Below are 22330 nucleotides of genomic sequence, written 5' to 3' on the forward strand. Positions count from 1 at the left end.
AAAATGAAAAAATCATTTAGCTGGTAAAAAGGTTTATTATATCCATACTTTGACTGAACCGGAAGGTGAACCAATTACATACTCGAGTTGTTAGAACTCTTAGTTCTCTTAAACCTATAACCTTCTGGATCAAATCAAAGAAAATTACAATATTACAGGAATATATAAAATTATTATTGTACTTAAAATTACACACACAAAGGGCACTTGTCCACTACCCAGAATTTTACCCTCCGGCAGTCAGGTTTTGAAAAGTGAAAGCGACTACGACAGTGTAGCGTGATCGAATTTACGCGCAACGTGTTCACGCACCTATCAAGAGCTCCGATCCGAAGAAAGATGGAGTAAAGCACAAGCCAATCCAAGCCAATCGTCGTTTAAAAACGCTAACTGACGTGCCGGACGGTAAAATGCCGTGTAGTGGACAAACGCCCCAAGGGTGCTTGTGCACTACACGGAATTTTACTGTTTGGCAGTCCGGTTATTGCAAATAAAAATGATTTCAACGGTTTAGCTTTAGTGATCGAGTTCATGCTAACCATGATCGTGCACCGATCGAGCGCACCGATCCGGAGAAAGACGGACAAGTGCACAAGCCAATCATCCGTTTTTTCATGCTAACCTGACTGCCGGACAGTAAAATTCAGTGTAGTGCTCAAATGCTCAAACTAGGTCCCAAAAAGCCTTCTTGTTTACAACTAATGTGCATTACTTTAAACGAAAGTGCTTAAGGCATTACCAAATATTGTATTTATGTTTCATATCGATAAAGAAATATTGTTAAATACATATATCGAATTGTAAAGTCACCAGGAATACTGAAGAGTTTTCTTGGACCTATATATTATAGAAATGTACTTTTAGATATAAATAAATAAGATCGGCCTCATTTGAACAATTTTAGAATAACACAGTGGTACCCTGATCACACAATAGCTATAGGCTTAAGGCCAAATAAAATAAATTTCTTTGTTGTTAGAACAATACCCTTCAGATCTGCATGTTTAGCACCACTTTCAAAAAAAGAAAATTATTGAGGTTGCTTGTAAGGTGTGTAAAGCCCTTTTATCCTAATAGTTAATGTGTGATCGAAAAACATTGCAATTCGATAAATCCATTTCGTAAATTGAAATTTACATGAGGACTCATTTCATAAAATATAACAATTATGTACAAGTTTTTACTGATCTATCATTATTATGATATATCATAATAATAATATATAATTTTATATTCTTTTGTTTTTAAATTGGTAAATAATATGTCATTAATGCCGGGTTTCAGCCTAATTAAGTATAGTTATTTTTCAATGGTTACTGGAGAAGGCAAAGCAGAGTTTAGCCAGTAACCTGTAGCCCTTAGGTCCTTCTGTATATAAAGCGATAGCAAGAGCTTTATCTTTTCAGGTATATCATCTACCTTTTATGGCGATGCGATTGTTTGATCTGACATTAAATAAATCTATAAGGAATCAGATTTAACAACGAAAGGTATTATACTAATACTTTCCCCTCTTAATATCTACGAGCAGCAATGTGCCATTGTTCAAATGTTGTCGATTTCTTTTGAACATATCGAAGTTGCTTCTTCGTCTTCATCGCCCATGTTCAGCTTTTGATTCCTTGGAGTCAGATTAGAAACTCTCGATTCTCCAATAAAATTGACAAAACGGGTGGCTGTACTCCTAAAATAAATTATATTGCATCAAATGTAAAGTAGTAAAATATTTTAACATAGAATTCCACAGAAACGTGTATAATATTAAAAGGTGTGTATGAGAACGAATGAATAAGAAATTTGATAATTACATTAATGGGAAGATACATACCACATGGTTCAGTAGCTAATAAAAAGGGTCTGCTAGCTGCTGATTCCATTGGATAGCTCTGCTAGTACTCGGTAACACGGAATAAAGAGCTGAAAAATTTAACTTAATTAATACCAAGACATAATATATTGATTTTAAAATATTATTGAAGTAAAATAAATGATTTCACAAAAGAAAAAGATACATACACCGGGGTTCAAGAGTAAACAAAGAGGCTCTGCTAGCTGCTCATAATAATTAGAGAGCTCCGCTAGCACTAGATAACTCGGAACGGAGAGCTGTAAGAATATAATTAAATTAATATTGGGTATGTAATAGAGCCACAAGAATCTATATACATGTATATGAGAAATAAAACCTCGATAAAATGGACTAATTGGAGAGAATGGGTTAGAAAATAGGTTTAAAATAAACATTTTTTTCTTGTTCAAAATATGAACACTGTATTTAGATATAAATAAACAATGCAAAACTAAAAAAAAAAAATTGTCTTCGAACACTCGTCGTGAAGTGATGTTGCTGTTTGATATCGATACGCTTTCAGTAATCCAGCTTTGAAATGTTTTGTTTGCACTCTTTCAAAAAACAACAATTTTTTTCAATCAACCCTCTAAATTTACGAAAATGCATACAATATAGTAGAACTTCGTTATCTGACGAGTAGTTGATAAATGTTATTAGATCATCGAGATGCGATCTTAACACTGAAAACTTAATTTTTTGCAGTGTTGTCTCTTCTTTGCTATCTTCGCTTTTATCCTCTCTTCTAAGGTTCCCTTTTTCTGCTATTTCACTTTCAATCATGATACAAGGAGAAGTACTTCTTGATGACTGCAACTACCCATTGTAAAACATCCTCCTCACCACTTCGGCATTGTTATGTATTGTCCTATAGAAATCAGGATATTCAAACCCTTCTAAATCTGTTATTGTATATATATGTTGCGTGTAACATAGTACAAAAAAATAGCTAATAAAATAAGCATAATAAACATCAACAGATAATTAACTTACGTCGTATTTCGTTGCTAAAGAATACTCGTTTAGCAGAGGCAGGTTGAGGAAAGATCCAATTAGTGATAAATTTAAATCTAGCGCACTGATATTAAATAACATCCCTTTGTTCGTTCGTTCACAGGGAAAATGTATATCTCAAACATCAATTCTTGATTTGGATTCTCGAAACAAATTCGATTCTCGAAACTCAAAAACAAAAACGAAGATTCGTTTTGTTATATAATGCCTGATTGAAATCTTATCCATACACCCTGAAATAAAAAAGAAATTTGTAAAAACCATTACAATTAAAATATAATAACATAAATATGTAATATTTTGAATAATTTTAAAATTAACCGGAGAAAACAAGTGCGTAGTAAAATGGCCGTCTAAATTCGGTTGAATTCAAGATTAAATATACGAAGTTCTGAGTTACATACAAACTATAAATAATAATTTTAAAAAAACATTAGTTTAACGTTACACAACATAATGAAAGTGATAATGCAGAAATGATAAACATCAGCAAATAATTTAAACTTACGTTTCTTGCACAATATATGTTTGGCAGTGAAACATTGATTCCTTTTGGATTGATATAGAATGCCTAGTTGAAATCTTACACCTGAAACAAAACAGAGATGATATAAACTAATAATATTTGTATAAACCATTTTATTTCAAATGATTCAAAAAAAAATACCCGTGATAATGGAATGGTCCGCAAGCCAACGGCACAGACTAACGCCAACGGGAAAACGGCCATCTTGGTGAAGTTTTGTTTACCTACCGAAATCATATGTTTTGATGGTTGGGGAGGGGGTAAACCACAGTTGAAATGATAGAAGGTATTTTTAAACTCGTATTGTTCTGCGCATGACGTCATAATTTAGCCCATTCAGATCCTCGGATACGTCATTCGGTAAATAGCTACTGCGCAAGGTCTATCGAAAAATTTATTTTTTTCCCCTTCATACCCTTCTTACCGCAGGAATCAAAGATGGCCGCGAGATATCACAGCAGGGGGGGTCGACTCGTAAACGTCAGATTGTTCAAAAAACGACCAGAAAATGACGAGACACACTAATACACTAACAAAAACACCAAAACGGGAACGAAAAATACGAGATACCAACAAGTTGTTCAAATATTTCAAATAAATATAGACAGACTATGGTTATAGACAATTATCGATAGAAAAATAGAAATCCGTCTATGAAGAACTTCATAATATTGAGTATTATGCCAAAGTTAAAGTTAAATTTTGCGTATGAAAGTGTAGTTTTTCTTACTTAACACAACGCTCCCTTGAACTTCTGCAGCACCCCCCAAATGCAAAAAATTTAAAAACGCCTAGCCAGACTTCCAAAACGCCCACAAAGGGGCGCTGGCACCCCCGTTAAGAAACATAACTTCAGAAAGTGGTGGGCACTCCTTCCGCCCTTTTAAAATATTGTATTTTCTAGAATTTTAAATATAATATAGTAATTTGAAAATTCTATCGTTTTTGTTTTTGCTGAAAAGCCTTATATTTATACATAGTTTGGGATAATAATTTCAAAAAAGTTACCATTACCATTTACCATTGTAAGGCTGAGTTGAGTAACCATTATTAATCGCCTGAACTCTTTTTATAAATGTCGCGTTTTAGCCGTGACCCTTCTATTTATGTTTACACTGAAATAAATAAATTTAGATAGTGAAATATCTTCTTTGTAATATTAATATTATAATTTTGAAAATATGTAATACAACAAATTTCAATATAAATACCATTTAACCTGAAAAATGTATGATAAATATTTCGGCGGGTGGATTTGACATTCAGCCGCGGCGAAGTCACGCCCAGCCGGGAGCTTAGTACTTCTAGCCGTTTACGTCACTTCCGGCCGCTGGCGAATATCACTTCCAGCCATAAAAAATCGAGGTAGTTGGCGGTCTTTATATAAAATAGTTAGTCTGTGATATCACAGGCTGCCAATAACATTGGAGATTGGAGTTGCAATATGAATGAAAATATAAATACACATAAAAAATGTGACGTTCAAAATCATAGTTAACATTTTCCTACCATTTTTTTTTATTGTTTAGGCAATTTGTTATTGTTTATGACTTATTGCTTTTGCAATACCGTATGCATCAGAAAAACCTAGATTTCTCGGATGAAAAGTTCAAGACTTTATCCATTTACAGAATGTGAGGATGATGATGATTATTCGAAGTGAATGTTGTTGCGGCTCTCACTAATTCAGAATACAACACTGCAAAGTTGTGCGAGTGACGTCTTGAAGAAGAAGATTTGGATAGCATGTTCTTTGCCTGTTAAAAAACGGCTACCCGAACTTATGGGCTCGTGGCTACCTGGCATTGATATTCCATTATCTACTGATATTTGATTTCTAGAGACTTCCTATAACAATAATCTCTAATATAAAATGTAAAATATAAAATATAACCGCTAATATAAAATAGCATAGCATGAATCATAAAATAAAATGTATATATTTGTAATGATGTATTATACGTAGAAAATAACTCTTAATGAATTCAACATTACAACCAAAACTTTAACGACTTTACTTATTGGGATATTGTATTATATTATGTATAAAAATAATATTTTTAAAAAAAGTAAATAGAAACACAAGCACCTTGAAGGGTAAAGAGTAAATGGCAATACTGGCGCACATTGCGGGACATTCAATTTTTGAATAACAAGTGAAATTTTTAGTTTGCGTACAGTACAATGTTCGTATTTATATTATTATTAAAAATAAACATCTTAAAACATAATTTTATCAGAAGGTATACAAATATGCCACTTTTCTTAACTCAATAGATACATATTTTACAGCTTACAATCATTAAAAATAATCAGTATTTACTTAATAATCCAAAAGTGGTTTACCAACATGGCACAGTTTATCGATTTGGGTTTTATCAGACCGGTTATTTTTAGTATTTTATTTACTGGGAAACCGTATCACTAGTGATACTGGTGAACTCAAGAAATATTAGAAAACAAATATTGCATGCTTCTATCGCATTAAATTCTCAATTTATTTACAGTAAAAAAACATTACTTGTGCACAGCACAAAATTTTGTGTAGCACCACATGACTTAGGAATACGCTACAAAAACTAACGATGTTGAGGCCCAAGTAGGAACATGACAAGCGGTGTTGCATAAACCAAAGCTAGATTGCGAGACGTTAGGTATTTCCAAAAAAAAGTATACGCGATATTTACATACATGATATCTGTTGCATTTAGCCGGTGTCGATTATTTTAACAAAGAATAGTGGAGATTCTTTATTTTTTCTTTCAAGCGCTCTTGAGATACTATTTTACGAAAATGGCGCTACACAAATTGTGCTAAATTATTATTAATATTATTATGTATATGAGATTGGAACTCAAACAATATAATACATATTGTTGACAGTAGTTTATCGCTTGTTATGATAATTGGCGAATGTTCAAACAAGTCATGAAGGTTTGACGATATGTACAAACATAAATAAAAAGAGAAAAATAAGAGCAATTATTGATGTAATTTTTAGAAAGTTATTTTAAAAATTCATATTTGTATATATATATATATATATATATATATATATATATATATATATATATATATATATATATATATATATATATTCAAAATTTCAACTCCCCAATGAAGAACCCATAAATTATTGCAATCATTAAGTACTGAAAAATATGTAGTTTATTTTTAAAGGATACCAAGCAACAAAATGCAACACCATGCAATTCCAAAAATATATAAATATAATATATAATTTGGAAATCAAATATTTTAATACATGAGAAATTGAAAAACGAAACAGAAAAAATAACGGTATCCCAAATGAAATACAATAAATAGCATAGGGACCTTAGTCTCTTTTTGGGCGAGGCACAGCGAAACTAAAATAAGATAATTTATTAGTAGAAATAGAGGAGATGCATGAATGTGGAAGAGGCGAAGAATATTTGCAAGGATAGGGTGGTATGGCGTTCTATTCTCTCTGCCTACCCCTGCCACGTAACTGTTTAATATCATGGGTCGAAATTACTCTCTTCCACTCATTTGTAATTTTATGATATGGGTAGTTCGCGATGGAAAAAAACTCATAAAATAATATATATTTATTTCAGTATTAAAATAAAAGTATTGTTTACAAAATCAGTCTAATTGGTTTTACAATAAAGCTTATATAAAAATGGTACTGATATATTGGTATATAAAAAATAGATTTGGAATGATATAAAATGGTCTCAGATGTAATGGAATCCCAAGTGGAATACGTAAATAATTTTATTCTATTATTGCATTTTGATCTCTTCGCCGTTTGCAGTTTTCACCGTAGAATCTTTAATGATGCCATGCACAGGCCCTGTGACAAAAATAGGAACGACTCTTTCCCCTTCTTGAAGCGAATCATTCTTCGGAGCTGTGATGCTAAGGACGCCATCAGATGACAGAGTTGAAACGACGTCCTCGGATTTATGGCCGTCCGGCAGCAGATATTTCCTCACAAAATGCCTCAAAACGGATCCATGCTCATCCTCCTTTTCTTCGTGTTTTCCTTCGACGATAATATGCCGATCGGCAGTCTTCACGGTTATTTCTTGAGGGGCGAACTGATGAACGTCCAGGATAACTTGATACTTGTTCTTGTCCAAAGTGATGTTAGATTCTTGCCGAGGAATCACGGAATGGGACATAGGCCACGGCCTATGATACTGCCTCGAATATACGGGTGCCGGCACCCACGGCGCCATTATGTCGTAAGGATGAGATTCGAAGTAAGGATTGAAAGCCATTTCGAAACTTTATTAAATTAAAAGTTTTTTCAAAAGCAACAAACGCGAACCAGACGCAGGTTACACAATAAACTAGCCAACGCTAGCCAATTAGTATTTGAAACTAGCGAAACTAGCGGCCTGTAGCGGCCACTCCAAATATTATATTTTATACCCGCACCCTACGACAGCTGTTCGGGGACAAAACAAATAGAAATGCTGAAGCGGGGAAGGGGTGCAGATCATAGACTATGATTAACCGAAGAAAAAAATCTGAATTCGGAAAATGAAAGCAAAAAATACCAGTGTATAGAATACGTAAAACATTCTTTAAAATACATAGGTACATATGTTATTGAATAACTATTTTTCATTTTGAAAAGCAAGTAACCTTTGTTTTACTGCAAAGATGAAGATAAGATACTTTTATGTAACCCGCTTTAAATAGAGAAATCGAATTTGACGCTATCACAACATTTATAAATTGTGAAAAATTATTGTGTTGCAAATATTATAGTATTGAACGAATGTCTTGAGTCAAGGGCAATCTAAAGTTTATAGCACAGCATCGAATCAACGCGATATTGATTCCTATGAATGAGAAAAATTGTTAGCTTTGTATTTTCAATTCCAATATATGTATTTTTTTATTTATCATAAATTAACGTTTTAATGAATTAATTTATTACACTTTATTAATTTCATTATAATTTGACGGAGGGAAAAAGATAAGGAAAATTGATGTATTTCATATTGCTAAATGCGTGTATTTTTTACTAATCGCAGTGTCAGGACTCAAGTATTCGTTCTGATACCGCGTAATGCTACTTTGTAATGACAAGTAATGTGTAAAAAAATGACGTGTAATGGTTAGCTTATTTAGCCACCGTGCTGAAAATCATGAATTCGATTCCCAGGGTTAGTGGTCAAAATTAATATTACTGATTTTTCACTCAAATATTAATTTAATATGATTCTAAACCGGTATATGAGTGCAAGATTGAGCTCGATCCCTTTAAGTAAGTAATGATCACTGTATGATACGGTAGCATATACACCATTTGGTGCGGATAAAGGTAAGATAAAGAAGGGGAATGTGTAAAATATGATGTTTTAATATATTTTCCATTCGTAAAAGTGGTTTTCATGCAAAACTATGGAATAATCCACGAAAGCACCCCAAATACTCGTGATAAGTACCTACCTAATGAATTTCTGATATTGTCATTGATAGTCAATATGTTGCCATAAATGAAAATCCATTCCAAATTTTCGAAAACTTGCAAATCAGGCAAACCGAAGCAAAGTGGCCAAAAGTAGCGAACGAGAGATTGAAAAGAAGCGGGGTGACGTTTTTGACGTGTTTTTATTATTTGTATCCTGCATTTACTTGCAATCAAAAATAAGTTTGCAACGAAATATCACAGTGTTTAATAATGCCCCAGTATTCAGGTAATACTTGTATTTTTGAAATATGCTATGTCACCGGTTACCAGTTGAGGTTATGTCAAATTGTAATGTCATTCTTCGCGTAAGCAAATAAATAAAACAATAATTGTATTTTCATATGAGTCCATATTACTATCTGTATTTTATATTAATATTTATTTCTCCCTACATAAATTATTCAAGTGATATTTATTCTCATTGTTTTCTATAAAAATAATGCCAGACAGATGATTACTTTTCATGTATCTGGAGTAACACCATTTTTAGATAGATTGATTTAAAAAGTTATTACGCATTTTTATGAATGGTTGTGGTAGACATTTGGTATTATATAAAAACCAAATAAATTTTCTTTATTTTGTGAAATATCTTATAAAATTTTAGTACCGTATTATTTGCAAAATTAATTCGTTTTTAAAAATACATTAGAAAATGTACAGCGAAAAAAGTTTATCAGAAATTGTGGTGGCAATTTTTTAGTTGCGTTGACAAGTGAAGTCTTTAAGTCAACACTTTCTACCCTGTAGCGGGTAAATATTAAGTTTAAAATATGCCGCTTTTGCTGGGATATAGAACATTTTCTGGGCATTCCGAAAACATTCACAACAGAAAATTGACGATTTTTTTATATATTTTTTATATAGACGTTGTTGAAGGGAGTGAGCGATATATCAACATGTAATCAAAATAATACAATTAGTGTTAAAATATTTTATGCACTGTTTAACACTACTTAAGATGCATTTTACAATCATTATTTTCTCACACCTAAGCTGTGTACCCATATGATAGTGATCATGAACCGGCACACAAAATTACAATTAGTGGGTGTGTCCATAGGCTTCAAGCGTGCATTAATTCAGAGCAATCAGCTGTGATCAGCATCTCCGGTGTTGCAGTTGTACAATCCAGTTCATGATCACTATCAAATGGGTAAAAATAACAAAATTCTATCCTGTTTTGTAATATACTCATTACAGAATTGCGCAAACCTATATTTGTTAGTACATAGGTTACGTAGTTAGTACATAGTCAGGGTAAAAATCACATGGTACTTTGTTAGTCAAAACAGTTTTCTATGTTGAACATTATCATTTTTTAAAAATTAATCAGATATTATCAGATTAGTCATATATTAACCTCATCCCTTTTCAAGTTTTTCCCTCTACTTCCTTCCCTAACTCCCGTTTCCTTTGCCTTCCTTACTATCATCAATTTGTAATTTATGTTTTTTTAATGTTCAAGTGCTATCTACCCTCTGATTGTATATAAAGTGTCAAACATTTTTTTTCAATTTCACTAGTCTGTTTTTTGTTGGTTAGAAGATACTGCTTTTTAGCAATAAGCTCGCTAATGTACTTATTTCTTTTCTGTACATGAAGTTTAATAAATAAATATTTATTTTTACAGTGAAAATAAAATGGGGGAAAGAGCTGTTCCAAGGAGTGGATGTGAACACAGATGAAGACCCGATGTTGTTCAAGGCACAGATTTTCGCTCTGACCGGAGTCCAACCAGAAAGGCAAAAGGTCATGTGCAAGGGGGCCACATTAAAGGATGATGACTGGGGGACCGTCAAACTGAACAATGTGAGTTCTAATATATTTTGAACTTAAACATTTTGAGTGTATCCAAATACTTGTTCACAAAATCTCGATTATCTCCAATTACAGGAGTTATTTTCATATTATTTTTTGACATCTCATCAAAGATGAAGAAGAATATGGAAGTCTGGGCATTTACGGGGCAGACGACCGTCATAGGCTGGTTTAAGTGATCACTTTACACACGTGTAACATTCACCAATTCTACCCAATATTGACAACCACACTACTCAAATTCTTGGAAGTTCTATTTATATGAACCAATTTAGAAACCTTGTTCTTAAATCACTAGAACTTCACTAAAGACATCTATTGGTGAGATGTAAAGAAGCTTTTTATCAAGCAGAAACTCTTATATTAAGTATGTGAGGTCCAAATCCTGGATTATAATCACACACATCATTGATGTGTGTGATTATAATAGAATATGGAAATCTGGGCATATAATATGGAAGTGTGATTATATAAGAATATGGAAGTCTGGGCATTTACGGGGCTATGAGATGTCAAAAAATAATATATTGTGAACTGTTTTAATATTTTCTACAAGTAACTTGCTATGTAAATTCAAAATTGCGCATTCACTTTTAAGTATGTATGTTCGGTGAAATGTTTTATGTCCACCTCTAATCATCATCCGTCTGATCATATCAAATAAAATAAAAGTTCATTCATTGATTCGGCAGTCACATTGTGGTAATATCTATCCGTTTATAATTTAAGTTTCACTTGCTAAATAGCACTATTTCTTAAAATCTATTGTGACACATATTTCGATTCACTCTGCATTTTTCAAACACCGTAGCATTTCCTCATCATTTTCAAACACGGTGTTTGAAAATGTTTTGGAATGCATCAAAATACGTGTCACAATAGATTTTTAAAAATAATGATATTTACAGAGTAAAACTTGAATTTAAAAAAATAAACTTATTTCTTAATTTAATCAGCATTGCGACAAATGTTCGAATGTTGTGCCATTTAATATGTTCCACAAAACGTATCAAAATGACATCCTAAAATAATGTCAGACACGCTAATCACTGCAATTTGTAAACAAATCATATTGGCACAGCAGTATTATTTATTTAACCTGTTAACCGGGCGGGACGCATAAATACGTCAAACGTAAACAATATCGGGTACGGGTAGGACATATGAATACGTCCTTGAAATAAATGTTTATTATATTATATATATGGACGTATATTTTTCGAACAACAAAGGTATTAGTCATCCATACATGTCTCGACATGAATTTAAGACACGGAGTGAATCAGTATTCGCGCCCGTTACAAGTTGCATAATTGGACAGCGGACTGCCCGGTTAACAGGTTAAAAAAGGCTTAATGTGAATCAACTTGTGAAAATGTAATAATAATATACATATTTTTTTTAACAGGGAGCCATGGTTCTTGTGATGGGAAGTAAAGAAGAAGACGTACCGGTAGAACCGGCAGAGAAGCCCAGATTTGTGGAAGATATGAATGAGGCTGAATTAGCTTCAGCGGTAAACATTTTTCTAAAAATAATTTTACTAAACAAAATAATACATTACAGTGAAACATGGTAGAAGCATTAAGGGTCCAAGATATAATTGCCACGTGGGGGTGGATGGATTGCACAAATTATGGTGCGCTCCCATCCACCATTTATTTCTCCTCAGAAGGTGCGTTTATAAAGGGATGGCAATTAAATTAGATAATCACTTACTTGATTCCACATTTTATTCTGCAATATTTAACTTTTTCCACTCTGACCATTTTTTCTCATAACTGATCAGCTACTCTAATGAAAAATGCGACGTTTTTCTACCATTAAAATAAATATTTTGGTTCCTTAATTTTGTCTGGCAATTCGTATGACCATGTTAATTAAGATGAACTGTATTTATCTGAAATATTTTTTGGTAGAATATACTTGAGTGATCAGTGATTAAAGTTATACCTGCGCCGGGCCAGACATTGTGGCCCACGGAGCTGCCTACTAGAATCATACGGGCCAGAATGTCTGGCTTACAGAGTGGTAAGAGTTAAAAATGATGGAAAATACTTACTGCTACGTTATTTTAATATAAAAGAATGATAACTGACCACGTTATACTTTTGATTTTAAATATTTTATTGAATTCACCAAGCGGCTAATGGTAACTGGAGGTAGACCTGATCCCTGTGGTGGCTGGCTTACGAGAGAGAGTGAACTCTTAGTTGTCAGTCTATTTAATGATTTGTCTCGCTCTCCGCGTGGTGACGTCATGCTTGTCCGGGATACACTTGTCTATGTTGCCTCGTTCTCTGGATGCAGTTCGTGTCATCTTTGTGTATGGTGGTCGGGGCTAGCCGATCCGCCGCAGTCATTATATCCGAGCAAATCAACCAAATATCAAGTAGTTCTATATTTTTACTTTGCATGTTGAGTATTGTGAATTTTGTAACCATGCCGGTGTTTTTTTTTCAAGTAACCTTTTGGGTAGCTTTCATAGAACCAATTACAAACTGATTAATTTATTACAGAAACTGTAGAAAATCAATTGAAGTCAGTAGGATGTTGTTGGCACTGTCCCAATGTCGCCATAACCGAGTTTCAGTGTATTTTTTAAAATAATAAACTAATTGTTATTTATTATTCTAGCTGGACTTGCCAGCAGGACTGAATAATTTAGGCAACACTTGCTACATGAATGCCACTGTGCAGTGTCTGAAGACTGTTCCCGAACTAAGAGACTCCCTCAAGAATTACAAAGGTACAAAAATAAAATATATATCTAATTTACGTGTAATTCTCTAGTGCGTTTATAAAAATATATTATGCATCAAATGATAGTTCTGTGTTTCCGCAAGTCAGGAAACTCAGTAATTTTTTTTTGCAAGTGCCTTTATATCACTGCAAATTTTGCATTTTTTAACACACAAGTGTAAATTAATATTCTATATCACTTGTATTTTTTATTATGATAGGTACAGTAATGTATGATACAGTAACTGTTTTTTTGAACAATGATAATTCAGATTTTGCATTTAGAATTTGTAGTCCACCTAATGACACAAAAAATTCATACAAAAACATTTGATAAATCAAAATAGTCTTAATATTTAAAAAAAAAAAACAGTTTAAAAAAATCGATTAAGTTTTTTATTATATTCTGTTTTTGTTTGATTTGACAACAAAAAGTAAAAATAACTTTTAAAACATTGCTGAACAACATGGAAATCGGGTGATTTTTTTTCTAATTTGAAATCTTTTTCAAAGTTTAGTCTCTTTGATTTTGAAATAACGAGTTTTTACCATAGTAATTTTTTATTATTTTTGAGACATTATCTATTGATGTCATCTGGCAAATAGCAAATACATAAAATTGCAACAATTCTTGCTATAGACTTGTAGAAAATTTCTGTGAAGATCGCATGACTGTTTTCTCTAGCATAAACAAGGCTTTAGCAGCAGCATTTTTTTTTCTATCGAGTGTGATATTTTTTCATTTAAGTTTTACTTGGTAAATACCACTATTTCTTCAAATCTATTGTGACGCGTGTTTCAATTTATGTATTCCACATCATTTTCGAACACCATATATGTACAGTATTTGAAAGTGATGCGGAATGCATTGAAACATATCGCTCACTCCTTTCAACAACGTCATAAATCAAAAAACTTGATTTTTCTGGAGATCGTTTTTAAAGTTTAAAAATATAATACAATGTATTAAAAATAAATATCAAGCCACTTATTGAACTTTTAACTATGCAACAGATCTTTTTAGGTAAAACCTGAAGGTTTTTTTTTCCATTTGAAACATATTTAATACATTTAAAAAAATAATTAAAAAATACCTTTTCTTCAAAATGCAAAAACAACATTTTCGATATCGTTCGAGATCGTTTTTAAAGTTTAAAAATAGAATACAATGTATTAAAAATAAATATCAAACCACTTATTGAACTTTTTACTGTGCAACAGATCTTTTTAGGTAAAACCTAAATGTTTTTTTGTTTGAAAAATATTTAGTATATTTAAAAAAATAATTAAACAATATACTTCTTAAAAACAACACTTTCTGCCCTGTAGCGGGTAAATATTAAGTTTAAAATATGCCACTTTTGCTGGGATATAGTATATTTTCTGGACATTCGGAAAACATGCAAAACTGAAAATTGACCATTTTTGATGTATGACGTTGAAAGGAGTGAGCGATATGTCACAATAGATTTGAAGAAGTAGTGGTTTGTATTTACATACCAACTAAAACTTAAATTAAAATTGGATACTATACCAACCAACCTCCACCAAGCTCCGGTTGGTTGCTACTTGCAGCCAGTTTTTACCCCCCACAGCGACTATGTGACTATGTCATCGGACCATCTCTTTTGGGGTCTTCCGACACCTCTTTTGTATTCCCAAGGTCACCATCGTAAAATTCTTGGGGTCCATCCGCCGAATAAATTAATGAGTGTGATATTGCTTGTTAGGGGAGCGCAGCCATGGGCCGGGTGGGTTCTTGGTGGCGGCACTGCGCGACACGTACGAGGGCATGGAGGGCGTGGCGCGCGTGCCCCCGCTGACACTGCTGCCCGCGCTGCACGCCGCCCTGCCGCGCTTCCGCGAGCGCGAGGCCCCGCAAGGCCCCTCGGCGCCGGGCGGCACCCAGGGGGGCGGCTGGGCGCAGCAGGACGCCAACGAGTGCTGGACGGAGCTGGTGCGGATACTGCAGCTCAACCTGCCGCCGCTCCAGGGGACCAACAAGTGAGATTTCAAAAATATAAATTCTTTAATATGGTTAATGGTCTGCCTCCGTAGTGTAATGGTCAGCACGCTTGGCTACCGTTCTGGAGGTCCCGGGTTCGATTTTCAGGGGGGTTCAAATAAATATAAGTGACTTTTTCACTGTAATATTTATTCAATATTACCCTGGACTGGTACCTGAAGCGGAGGGCTGATCACCTTTCCTTCATATGTAAATGATCAAGATAACTCTGCGTTACGACGCAGTGCCCTATGCACCATTTGGGTGCGGATAAGGGTTTTATTATTAATATTAATATGGTTAATAAATTAATCGTCAGTAAAATTCATTATGCTGTTCTCTCCGATTAAGAGACTAAGCTCTTGTGCTTGGAGAGGGTCTTACACTTATTCTTTATTGTTTATGTTTGAGGTGATATAATTTATTTTTGTTATTGTTATCTTTTTTTAATATTATTTTTTGACATCTCATCAAAGATGAAGAAGAATATGGAAGTCTGGGCATTTACGGGGCTTACGACCGTCATAGGCTGGTTTAAGTGATCATTTTTTTTCTTCAATTGACATGTACATATAAAATTCATTTTCTTTTTATTTTTTAGAATTTTTATGTCTTCAATTTTTTTTTATATATCTGTAGAAAGGTTATTGAAGCAGATACTAATTATTATAAGGCAAAATGTTTCTCGGTGTTGTTTGTGTTTATCCATGTATAACGTGATGCTCCCTTTCAGATCTGTGATTGATCAATACTTTGGTGGGAAGTTGGACACTGAAATGAAATGTGCGGAATCTGATGAGGAGCCCGTTACAACTGGTGAAGAGAGTTTTCTCCAGCTGAGTTGCTTCATATCCCAGGATGTCAAGTATCTTCAGTCTGGGCTTCGATCGGTATGTCCTTTTCATTATATAAAATATACCTAGTCTAATTTATTATTAGATTAAAACCAATATTTTTAGCTTTTCCACTTTTTTATTTGACCTGCGACCGGGTTTCGTCGTTACTGACATCATCAGACTGGATGTCGGTAGGTCGGATGTCGGTAGCATCAGACTGGATGATCACCAGTCTGATGATGTCGGTAACGACGAAACCCGGTCGCTGGTCAAATAAAAAAGTGGAAAAGCTAAAAATATTGGTTTTAATCTAATAATAAATTAAAAATGCAATTCCATCACGAAGTGTCAGTGGATAATATAAATCTATACCTAGTCTAATATGATAAAAAGCACGTTTTAGGTAATTCAATTGTGATCTGCAACGTCTAACACTACCAATATTTATCTTTTTCAGAAAATGCAAGAACAAATCACTAAGATGTCTAGTGTATTAGGAAGAGATGCTGTTTTCACAAAAACGGTAAGTAAACTAGGTTTTATTTTCATTCATTTTACAGATTTTCAGTCAGTGTGAGACCTCTCTGGTGTGCCTACTACATATAACGGCGATTATATTCAAACATTTCATTACTGGAATGTTTCTACTTATGATTTGATTAAATTAGTCAAGGTTATTAGTAAATTTGTATTTTAGTCTTCGGTAGAGCAGTCCTCAAATCAACAGGTGATTTAAAATTGAAATATAGTTATGCTTTTAATTAAATCATAAGTAATAATGCTTCTATTTTACATAAGTAATAATGCTTCTATTTTGAAATGTACTCAAATGAACTGTATGTACTCACATTTCTCGAGGAAACTGCATTTTATAATGTAAAATACCATCCATATATGTATCCTTTTTTTACTTATTTATTATTTATATTGTCACTGACAAATTTTGTTGTTATAAACATTGTCTGACTGACAATGTTTATAACAACAAAAATAAATGTTGTTATATGTATACAAAACAATGAATTAAAGTTAACAATGTCTTTAATGATGAAACTTACAATGCGGTAAGATTTCTTTGATTGATTCGGCAGTCACCTTGTCGTAAAATTTATCTATTTTTAATTTAAGATTTACTCAGTGGTATTTAAGTAAAACTTAAATTAAAAATGAAGTGGAAAGAGCTGTATATTTGGGGTTTTATTATTGTGTACATTTAAAAAAAATATATTTCATAGATACATACATTTTTATTATTTTTACTATATGTATTACGGCTCTTAAGGCATGGTCTGTGTTGAGCCGAAATACTTAACAAACGATAACAATTTACAGTATAAAGGTAAATTGTTATTGTATCTATTGTATAACCTTAGTTTTGTCATTAAAGCTGTGATTTGTATTCTCAGGCTAAAATAAGCCGGCTCCCGGCCTATCTGACGGTACAGTTTGTGAGATTTTACTATAAGGAAAAAGAAGCCATCAACGCTAAAATACTCAAGGATGTGAAGTTCCCTATTGATTTGGATGTTTACGAACTGTGTTCCCCCCAACTGCAAGAAAAATTATTACCAATCAGGAATAAATTTAAGGTATGTTTTTTTTTTACCACTACCCTGTTAGTGAGAAATAAATTCTACTTTAAATAGGAATAAAAAATATATTTATGTTTTAGGAAATAGATGATGCCAAAGTAGAAGCCTCACTTAGCGCGAAAGAAAAAAATAAAGGAGATGGAAAATTATCTAGAATACCACAACCGGAAGAAAAAGTTAAAATTGCACAGCCTTTTTCCTTTCCAAACGGTAAGAATGAAGCATTTACATATTGCATATAAAAGTTCTTTGTATGTGCTTATAAAATATATTGTCCGCCTCCGTGGTGTAATGGATAGCGTGTTTAGCTACCGTGCTGGAGATCCCTGGTTCGATTCCCAGGGGAGGTGAGAATAATTATAATTGATTTAACACTCTAAGGGCGACTGTCCACTACCCGGAATTTGATCATCCGTCAGTCCGGTTTTGAAAAATGAAAGCGACTATGACAGTTTAGCGTGATCGAATTTACGCGCAAAGTGTTCACGCACCGATCAAGAGCACCGATCTGAAGAAATATGGACAACAGCACAAACCAATCCAAGCCAATCGTCATTTTAAAACGCTAACCGACGTGCTGGACGGTAAAATTACACAGAATTCCGGGTGGTGGACAAGCGCCCTAATACTTATTTAATATTATCCCGGACTGGTCCCTGAAGCGCAGGAGTAATCACCTTGCCTTCATGTAAGTAACAATCAAGGTAACACTGTGTCAATATGATGCAGTGCCCTATGCACTATTGGGTGCAGATAAGGGTTAGAAGAAAAAGATGATGAAATTTAATTTTCCCCCTCTATTGCAGACCTTTTAACATACCTGGACCAGCGAACAAAAAAAACTTTATGAAAATAATTTTTATCAAATAATTCAAAACAAAATGTTTAAATTTAATTTTAACTTAAATTTTAATTAAACTGACTTTTACTGTACCGTAGAACGGGTCTACTTGAACTTTGATGTGTTACTTAAGCCCAGTACAAAACAAAATAAATCTGTATTTGGTCTACAATAATGAACATATCGTGACAATAAGTGTCACCTGTCAGGGAAACAATGAATTATGTGATACATTCATTATTGTAGACCAAATACAGATCTAAATATTTTTCTTGTACTGGGCTCAAGTAACACATCAAAGTTCTACACGGTATATATATATATATTTTATGATAATGCCTTTTTATTTAAAGATCACTTCGCACGAATTTCGCCCACTAATCGCAGATCTGTTCAAATCAGAATATAAATAAAACAACAATAAATAAAAGGATTTGCCCACAGAGAGTGGGTTCAGATTCTCAGAAATTTACTAGTTGTTTACTAATCAGTCATGATTATTGTATGGGTGCTGACCAGCTGATGACAATCAAAATGCAATTCATACTAATCAAAAACAAAACAATAGGTCGAAATCCAGACTGACACTAATAACTTATTTTCTTAAGTTTCTTAACCTTTTAACCGCGTTCACTTTGTTCCTGAGAGACGCCTGTGCGCGGCGGTATTTCGCCGTTTTTTAAATGATTACTTTTATCATGTATTTAGTTAAGAAATGATTTATTTTCCTAAGCAAAAACATTCAATGGGATTCATAGTGCCTTTTTGGTACTCTATAATACACTATTATTCTTGAAATATATCGTAATATAAACAAATAAGATCGTAACATAAATAAATCAAAGCACGCATCGTGTGTCACTCTTACCCACTGGCGATGCGTAGCGTCGAGAGTGAGACAGATATAGGGCGTGATTATGGCGCGGACTAATTACCGACCGCAAGAAAAATGAGGGATCTGTTCTTTTATTTATCCTTGTGATGTTACAAATTATTTGTCAGATATTTCAACAGATGTCATAAGGCCAAGGATTGACGTATTATTTTATTCAAAGTTCCACACCATGAAAAAATCCCTCCAAGTTGAACTGAGGTTCGAAACTTGGAGTAAAGTAAAAACACAAACGGTTATGTCAGCCGCGTTCAGGGAATGTTTTGTGAAAACACATACGGTTATGCGAGCCGCGTGGATCCGGTTAAGTTTTTCTCGGATTTCCGAGACTGAAGAAAACTTGGCGTGATCAAGTAATTCAATTACTTGAAGTCGGAAAAATCAGCGTGTATGTATGAATGTGGAAGGGGCAAAGATTTTATGCAAAGACAGATTGGTGTGGCGTTCTTTTCTTTCTGCATACACCTACGGAAATGGCGAGATAGTTAGTTTTTTTGTTTCTTACCATCTCCCATACATTTGTGCAGATATGGGCAGCAACAACAGCGGATTCTACACTCTGCAGGCCGTGCTGACGCACCGGGGGCGCTCTTCATCCAGCGGGCACTACGTGGCGTGGGTGCGCTGGGCGGGACCCCAAGGAAACACCCAGGGGGGCGCTCAGGGGTCCCCCTCCTGGCTGAAGTGCGATGACGAAGACGTCACTCCCGTCACGCAGGAGGAGGTGCTCAAACTCTCCGGGGGAGGTAACTATACCGAATGTCACAATAGGATATTATCACTCGGAAGGAATATCTAATTTAACATACTCAACCTATAAAGGATTGTGTAAGACTCGTGTTGTGTTTATAACAGCCGATATAATCAATATTTTCATTCATCATTTTCTTTTGCAAAATTTGCCTTTGTAAAAACGTTGTTTTGGGAAAGTTGGTAACGAATGCCGTCACAGAAACGAATTCACACTACTACTATTACAGCTCTATAAAGCAGATACATAAAGGGATATGCCCCATAACACACCCGGTGATGTAAAATTTGATGATGTTTAGCGGTGACCGTTTTTCATTTTATTAAAATATCTAAAGTTTAAAACTTCATATCTCCCTTACTTCTCTACAGATTTCAATAAGAATGTTACCAATAGTCTTTTGATTTTTCATATTAATTTATTAGCCAATAATAACACATCATGAGAATGATCTATTCTGCCCTTGCCTACTAGAAAGCAATATTTTTTTTCGTTATTTCACAAAAATATCTAAAATAAAAATAATAAAAATAAAATTATATTTTTAAGGTGACTGGCATTGCGCATACGTGCTTCTCTATGGACCGAGAGTGTTGGAACTTGAAGCTGAAAGCGGAGCATCATCTTCGGATGTTGTCATGGAATAAAAATATCTATGGTCATTCAATATGTTCTCATCACAAATAAAATTACATAAACAAAAGAAAGCTTTAATATTGTGGATATCTGCATGACAGATTGGATGCCATCTGGAATGAAGTGTCAACTGAATGTTTTATATTTATATACAAAATTATCCTCTGAATAAATGAAGCTTTGCTACAACCTGAAGCCTTATTTTTATTGATACCCAGATTGTTTTATTTTTAAACAATTCAATTGTGTTAATGGGGAAGGTTTTGTTTCTTTTACAATTAATAATTGGACTGGCCCTTGGTTTTGCATTTTATGAAATTATTATAAGCAAATTGTATTTCCCAGTGGTTATTGCCAATTTAATTTTATCATTGTTGTGTATTTCTTTAGGTAAGTAATCAATATTATTTTCAATCATCAAGTATTGTAGAACTTTGTAGTGTTTTTTTTATCCTTATTTACATATATTTTTTTCATATAAATTTTGTCAGTATTACAATATTTTTTTAACAAATGCGATACATATATATTTTTCTCAATATTTCTACCCAATCCACTCAAAACATCAAACATTTTGCAGAAAATAATAATTTAAAATGATATTTAATATCTGAAAAGTCTACTGTATTTTAAAAAATCAACTATCAACACCTAGTTATAAACACTGATTTGGCTTGCACTTTCTAAAAAAATTACCATTGACGAGATTCAAAGGATCAAAAAAAAACATAATCTTTTTTTTAATCTCGATATATGAAAACCAATATTTTACATTGGCGAGTTTATTACTGAAAAGATATTTTCCTATTTACATATTATGGTATTGTGTATTTCTTTTAATTTATTTTCAGCACTAGGTTATGCATTCTCCATCCAATTGCGTTGCATTACAGTGTTGTTGTTACCATCACTGCTGAGAAAACAAGGGCGTAGAGTTTTGAAAACATTGATTTTTTCATTTGTTATCGCAGGTAAGAATATCTTATATTTGAGGGGTATAAAAGCAAGAGTGCATTTTTACAATTACTTAAGTTTTATATAAATAATAAGTTTTCCTATAACCAAAAGTGGTAAGGTTTATTGTGCATACTTTAATAGCACTGTGTTATAATACTGAAAAATTGACTGAACAATTTGTTTATGCATGGTCAACTTATTACTGTTGGTTTCAATTACAATATTTTCACATGCGAGTATATAATAAGTGGTGCTATTTGTATGCATAATTTCTCGCCAGTTGATGTATAGTAATATTTTGTATGATCACTTGATGAAGGTCCCATACAAAACATTGCAAATAATGCGGATCAAGTGGTTCACGTATTTGTCTGCAGCGCATCATTAGGATTTAA

The 22330-nt window shown here is 33.4% G+C and overlaps 1 protein-coding gene, 1 long non-coding RNA gene and 1 pseudogene across 3 annotated transcripts; 1 reads left to right on the top strand and 2 right to left on the bottom strand.

Moving 5' to 3' along the window:
* Nucleotides 1-15: 15 nt before the first annotated feature.
* On the bottom strand, nucleotides 16-3615 carry LOC148304594 (uncharacterized). Its single transcript, XR_015838333.1, has 6 exons — nucleotides 3531-3615; nucleotides 3372-3452; nucleotides 2843-3096; nucleotides 2017-2106; nucleotides 1829-1917; nucleotides 16-1684 (listed from the first exon to the last, which is right to left on the bottom strand). It is a non-coding gene; the product is annotated as an uncharacterized LOC148304594 (long non-coding RNA).
* A 3349-nt stretch (nucleotides 3616-6964) lies between these two features.
* On the bottom strand, nucleotides 6965-7852 carry LOC148304595 (heat shock protein 26 pseudogene; annotated as a pseudogene). The gene has a single exon (XR_015838321.1). The product of XR_015838321.1 is annotated as a heat shock protein 26 pseudogene (transcript).
* A 1077-nt stretch (nucleotides 7853-8929) lies between these two features.
* Usp14 (ubiquitin specific protease 14) lies at nucleotides 8930-21173 on the top strand. Its single transcript, XM_088268125.1, has 11 exons — nucleotides 8930-9088; nucleotides 10496-10674; nucleotides 12092-12199; nucleotides 13321-13432; nucleotides 15156-15429; nucleotides 16164-16320; nucleotides 16724-16789; nucleotides 17673-17855; nucleotides 17939-18068; nucleotides 20119-20337; nucleotides 20892-21173. Exons 1-11 carry the CDS (start codon nucleotides 9073-9075, stop codon nucleotides 20987-20989), a joined length of 1542 nt encoding a protein of 513 aa, XP_088124251.1. The 5' UTR covers nucleotides 8930-9072; the 3' UTR covers nucleotides 20990-21173.
* The last annotated feature ends 1157 nt before the right edge of the window (nucleotides 21174-22330 follow it).

Source organism: Brachycentrus maculatus, unplaced genomic scaffold (genome assembly GCF_059751285.1).
Source record: "Brachycentrus maculatus isolate JH-2025_06_01 unplaced genomic scaffold, ASM5975128v1 h1tg000311l, whole genome shotgun sequence".
NCBI classification, from domain to species: Eukaryota; Metazoa; Arthropoda; class Insecta; order Trichoptera; family Brachycentridae; genus Brachycentrus; species Brachycentrus maculatus.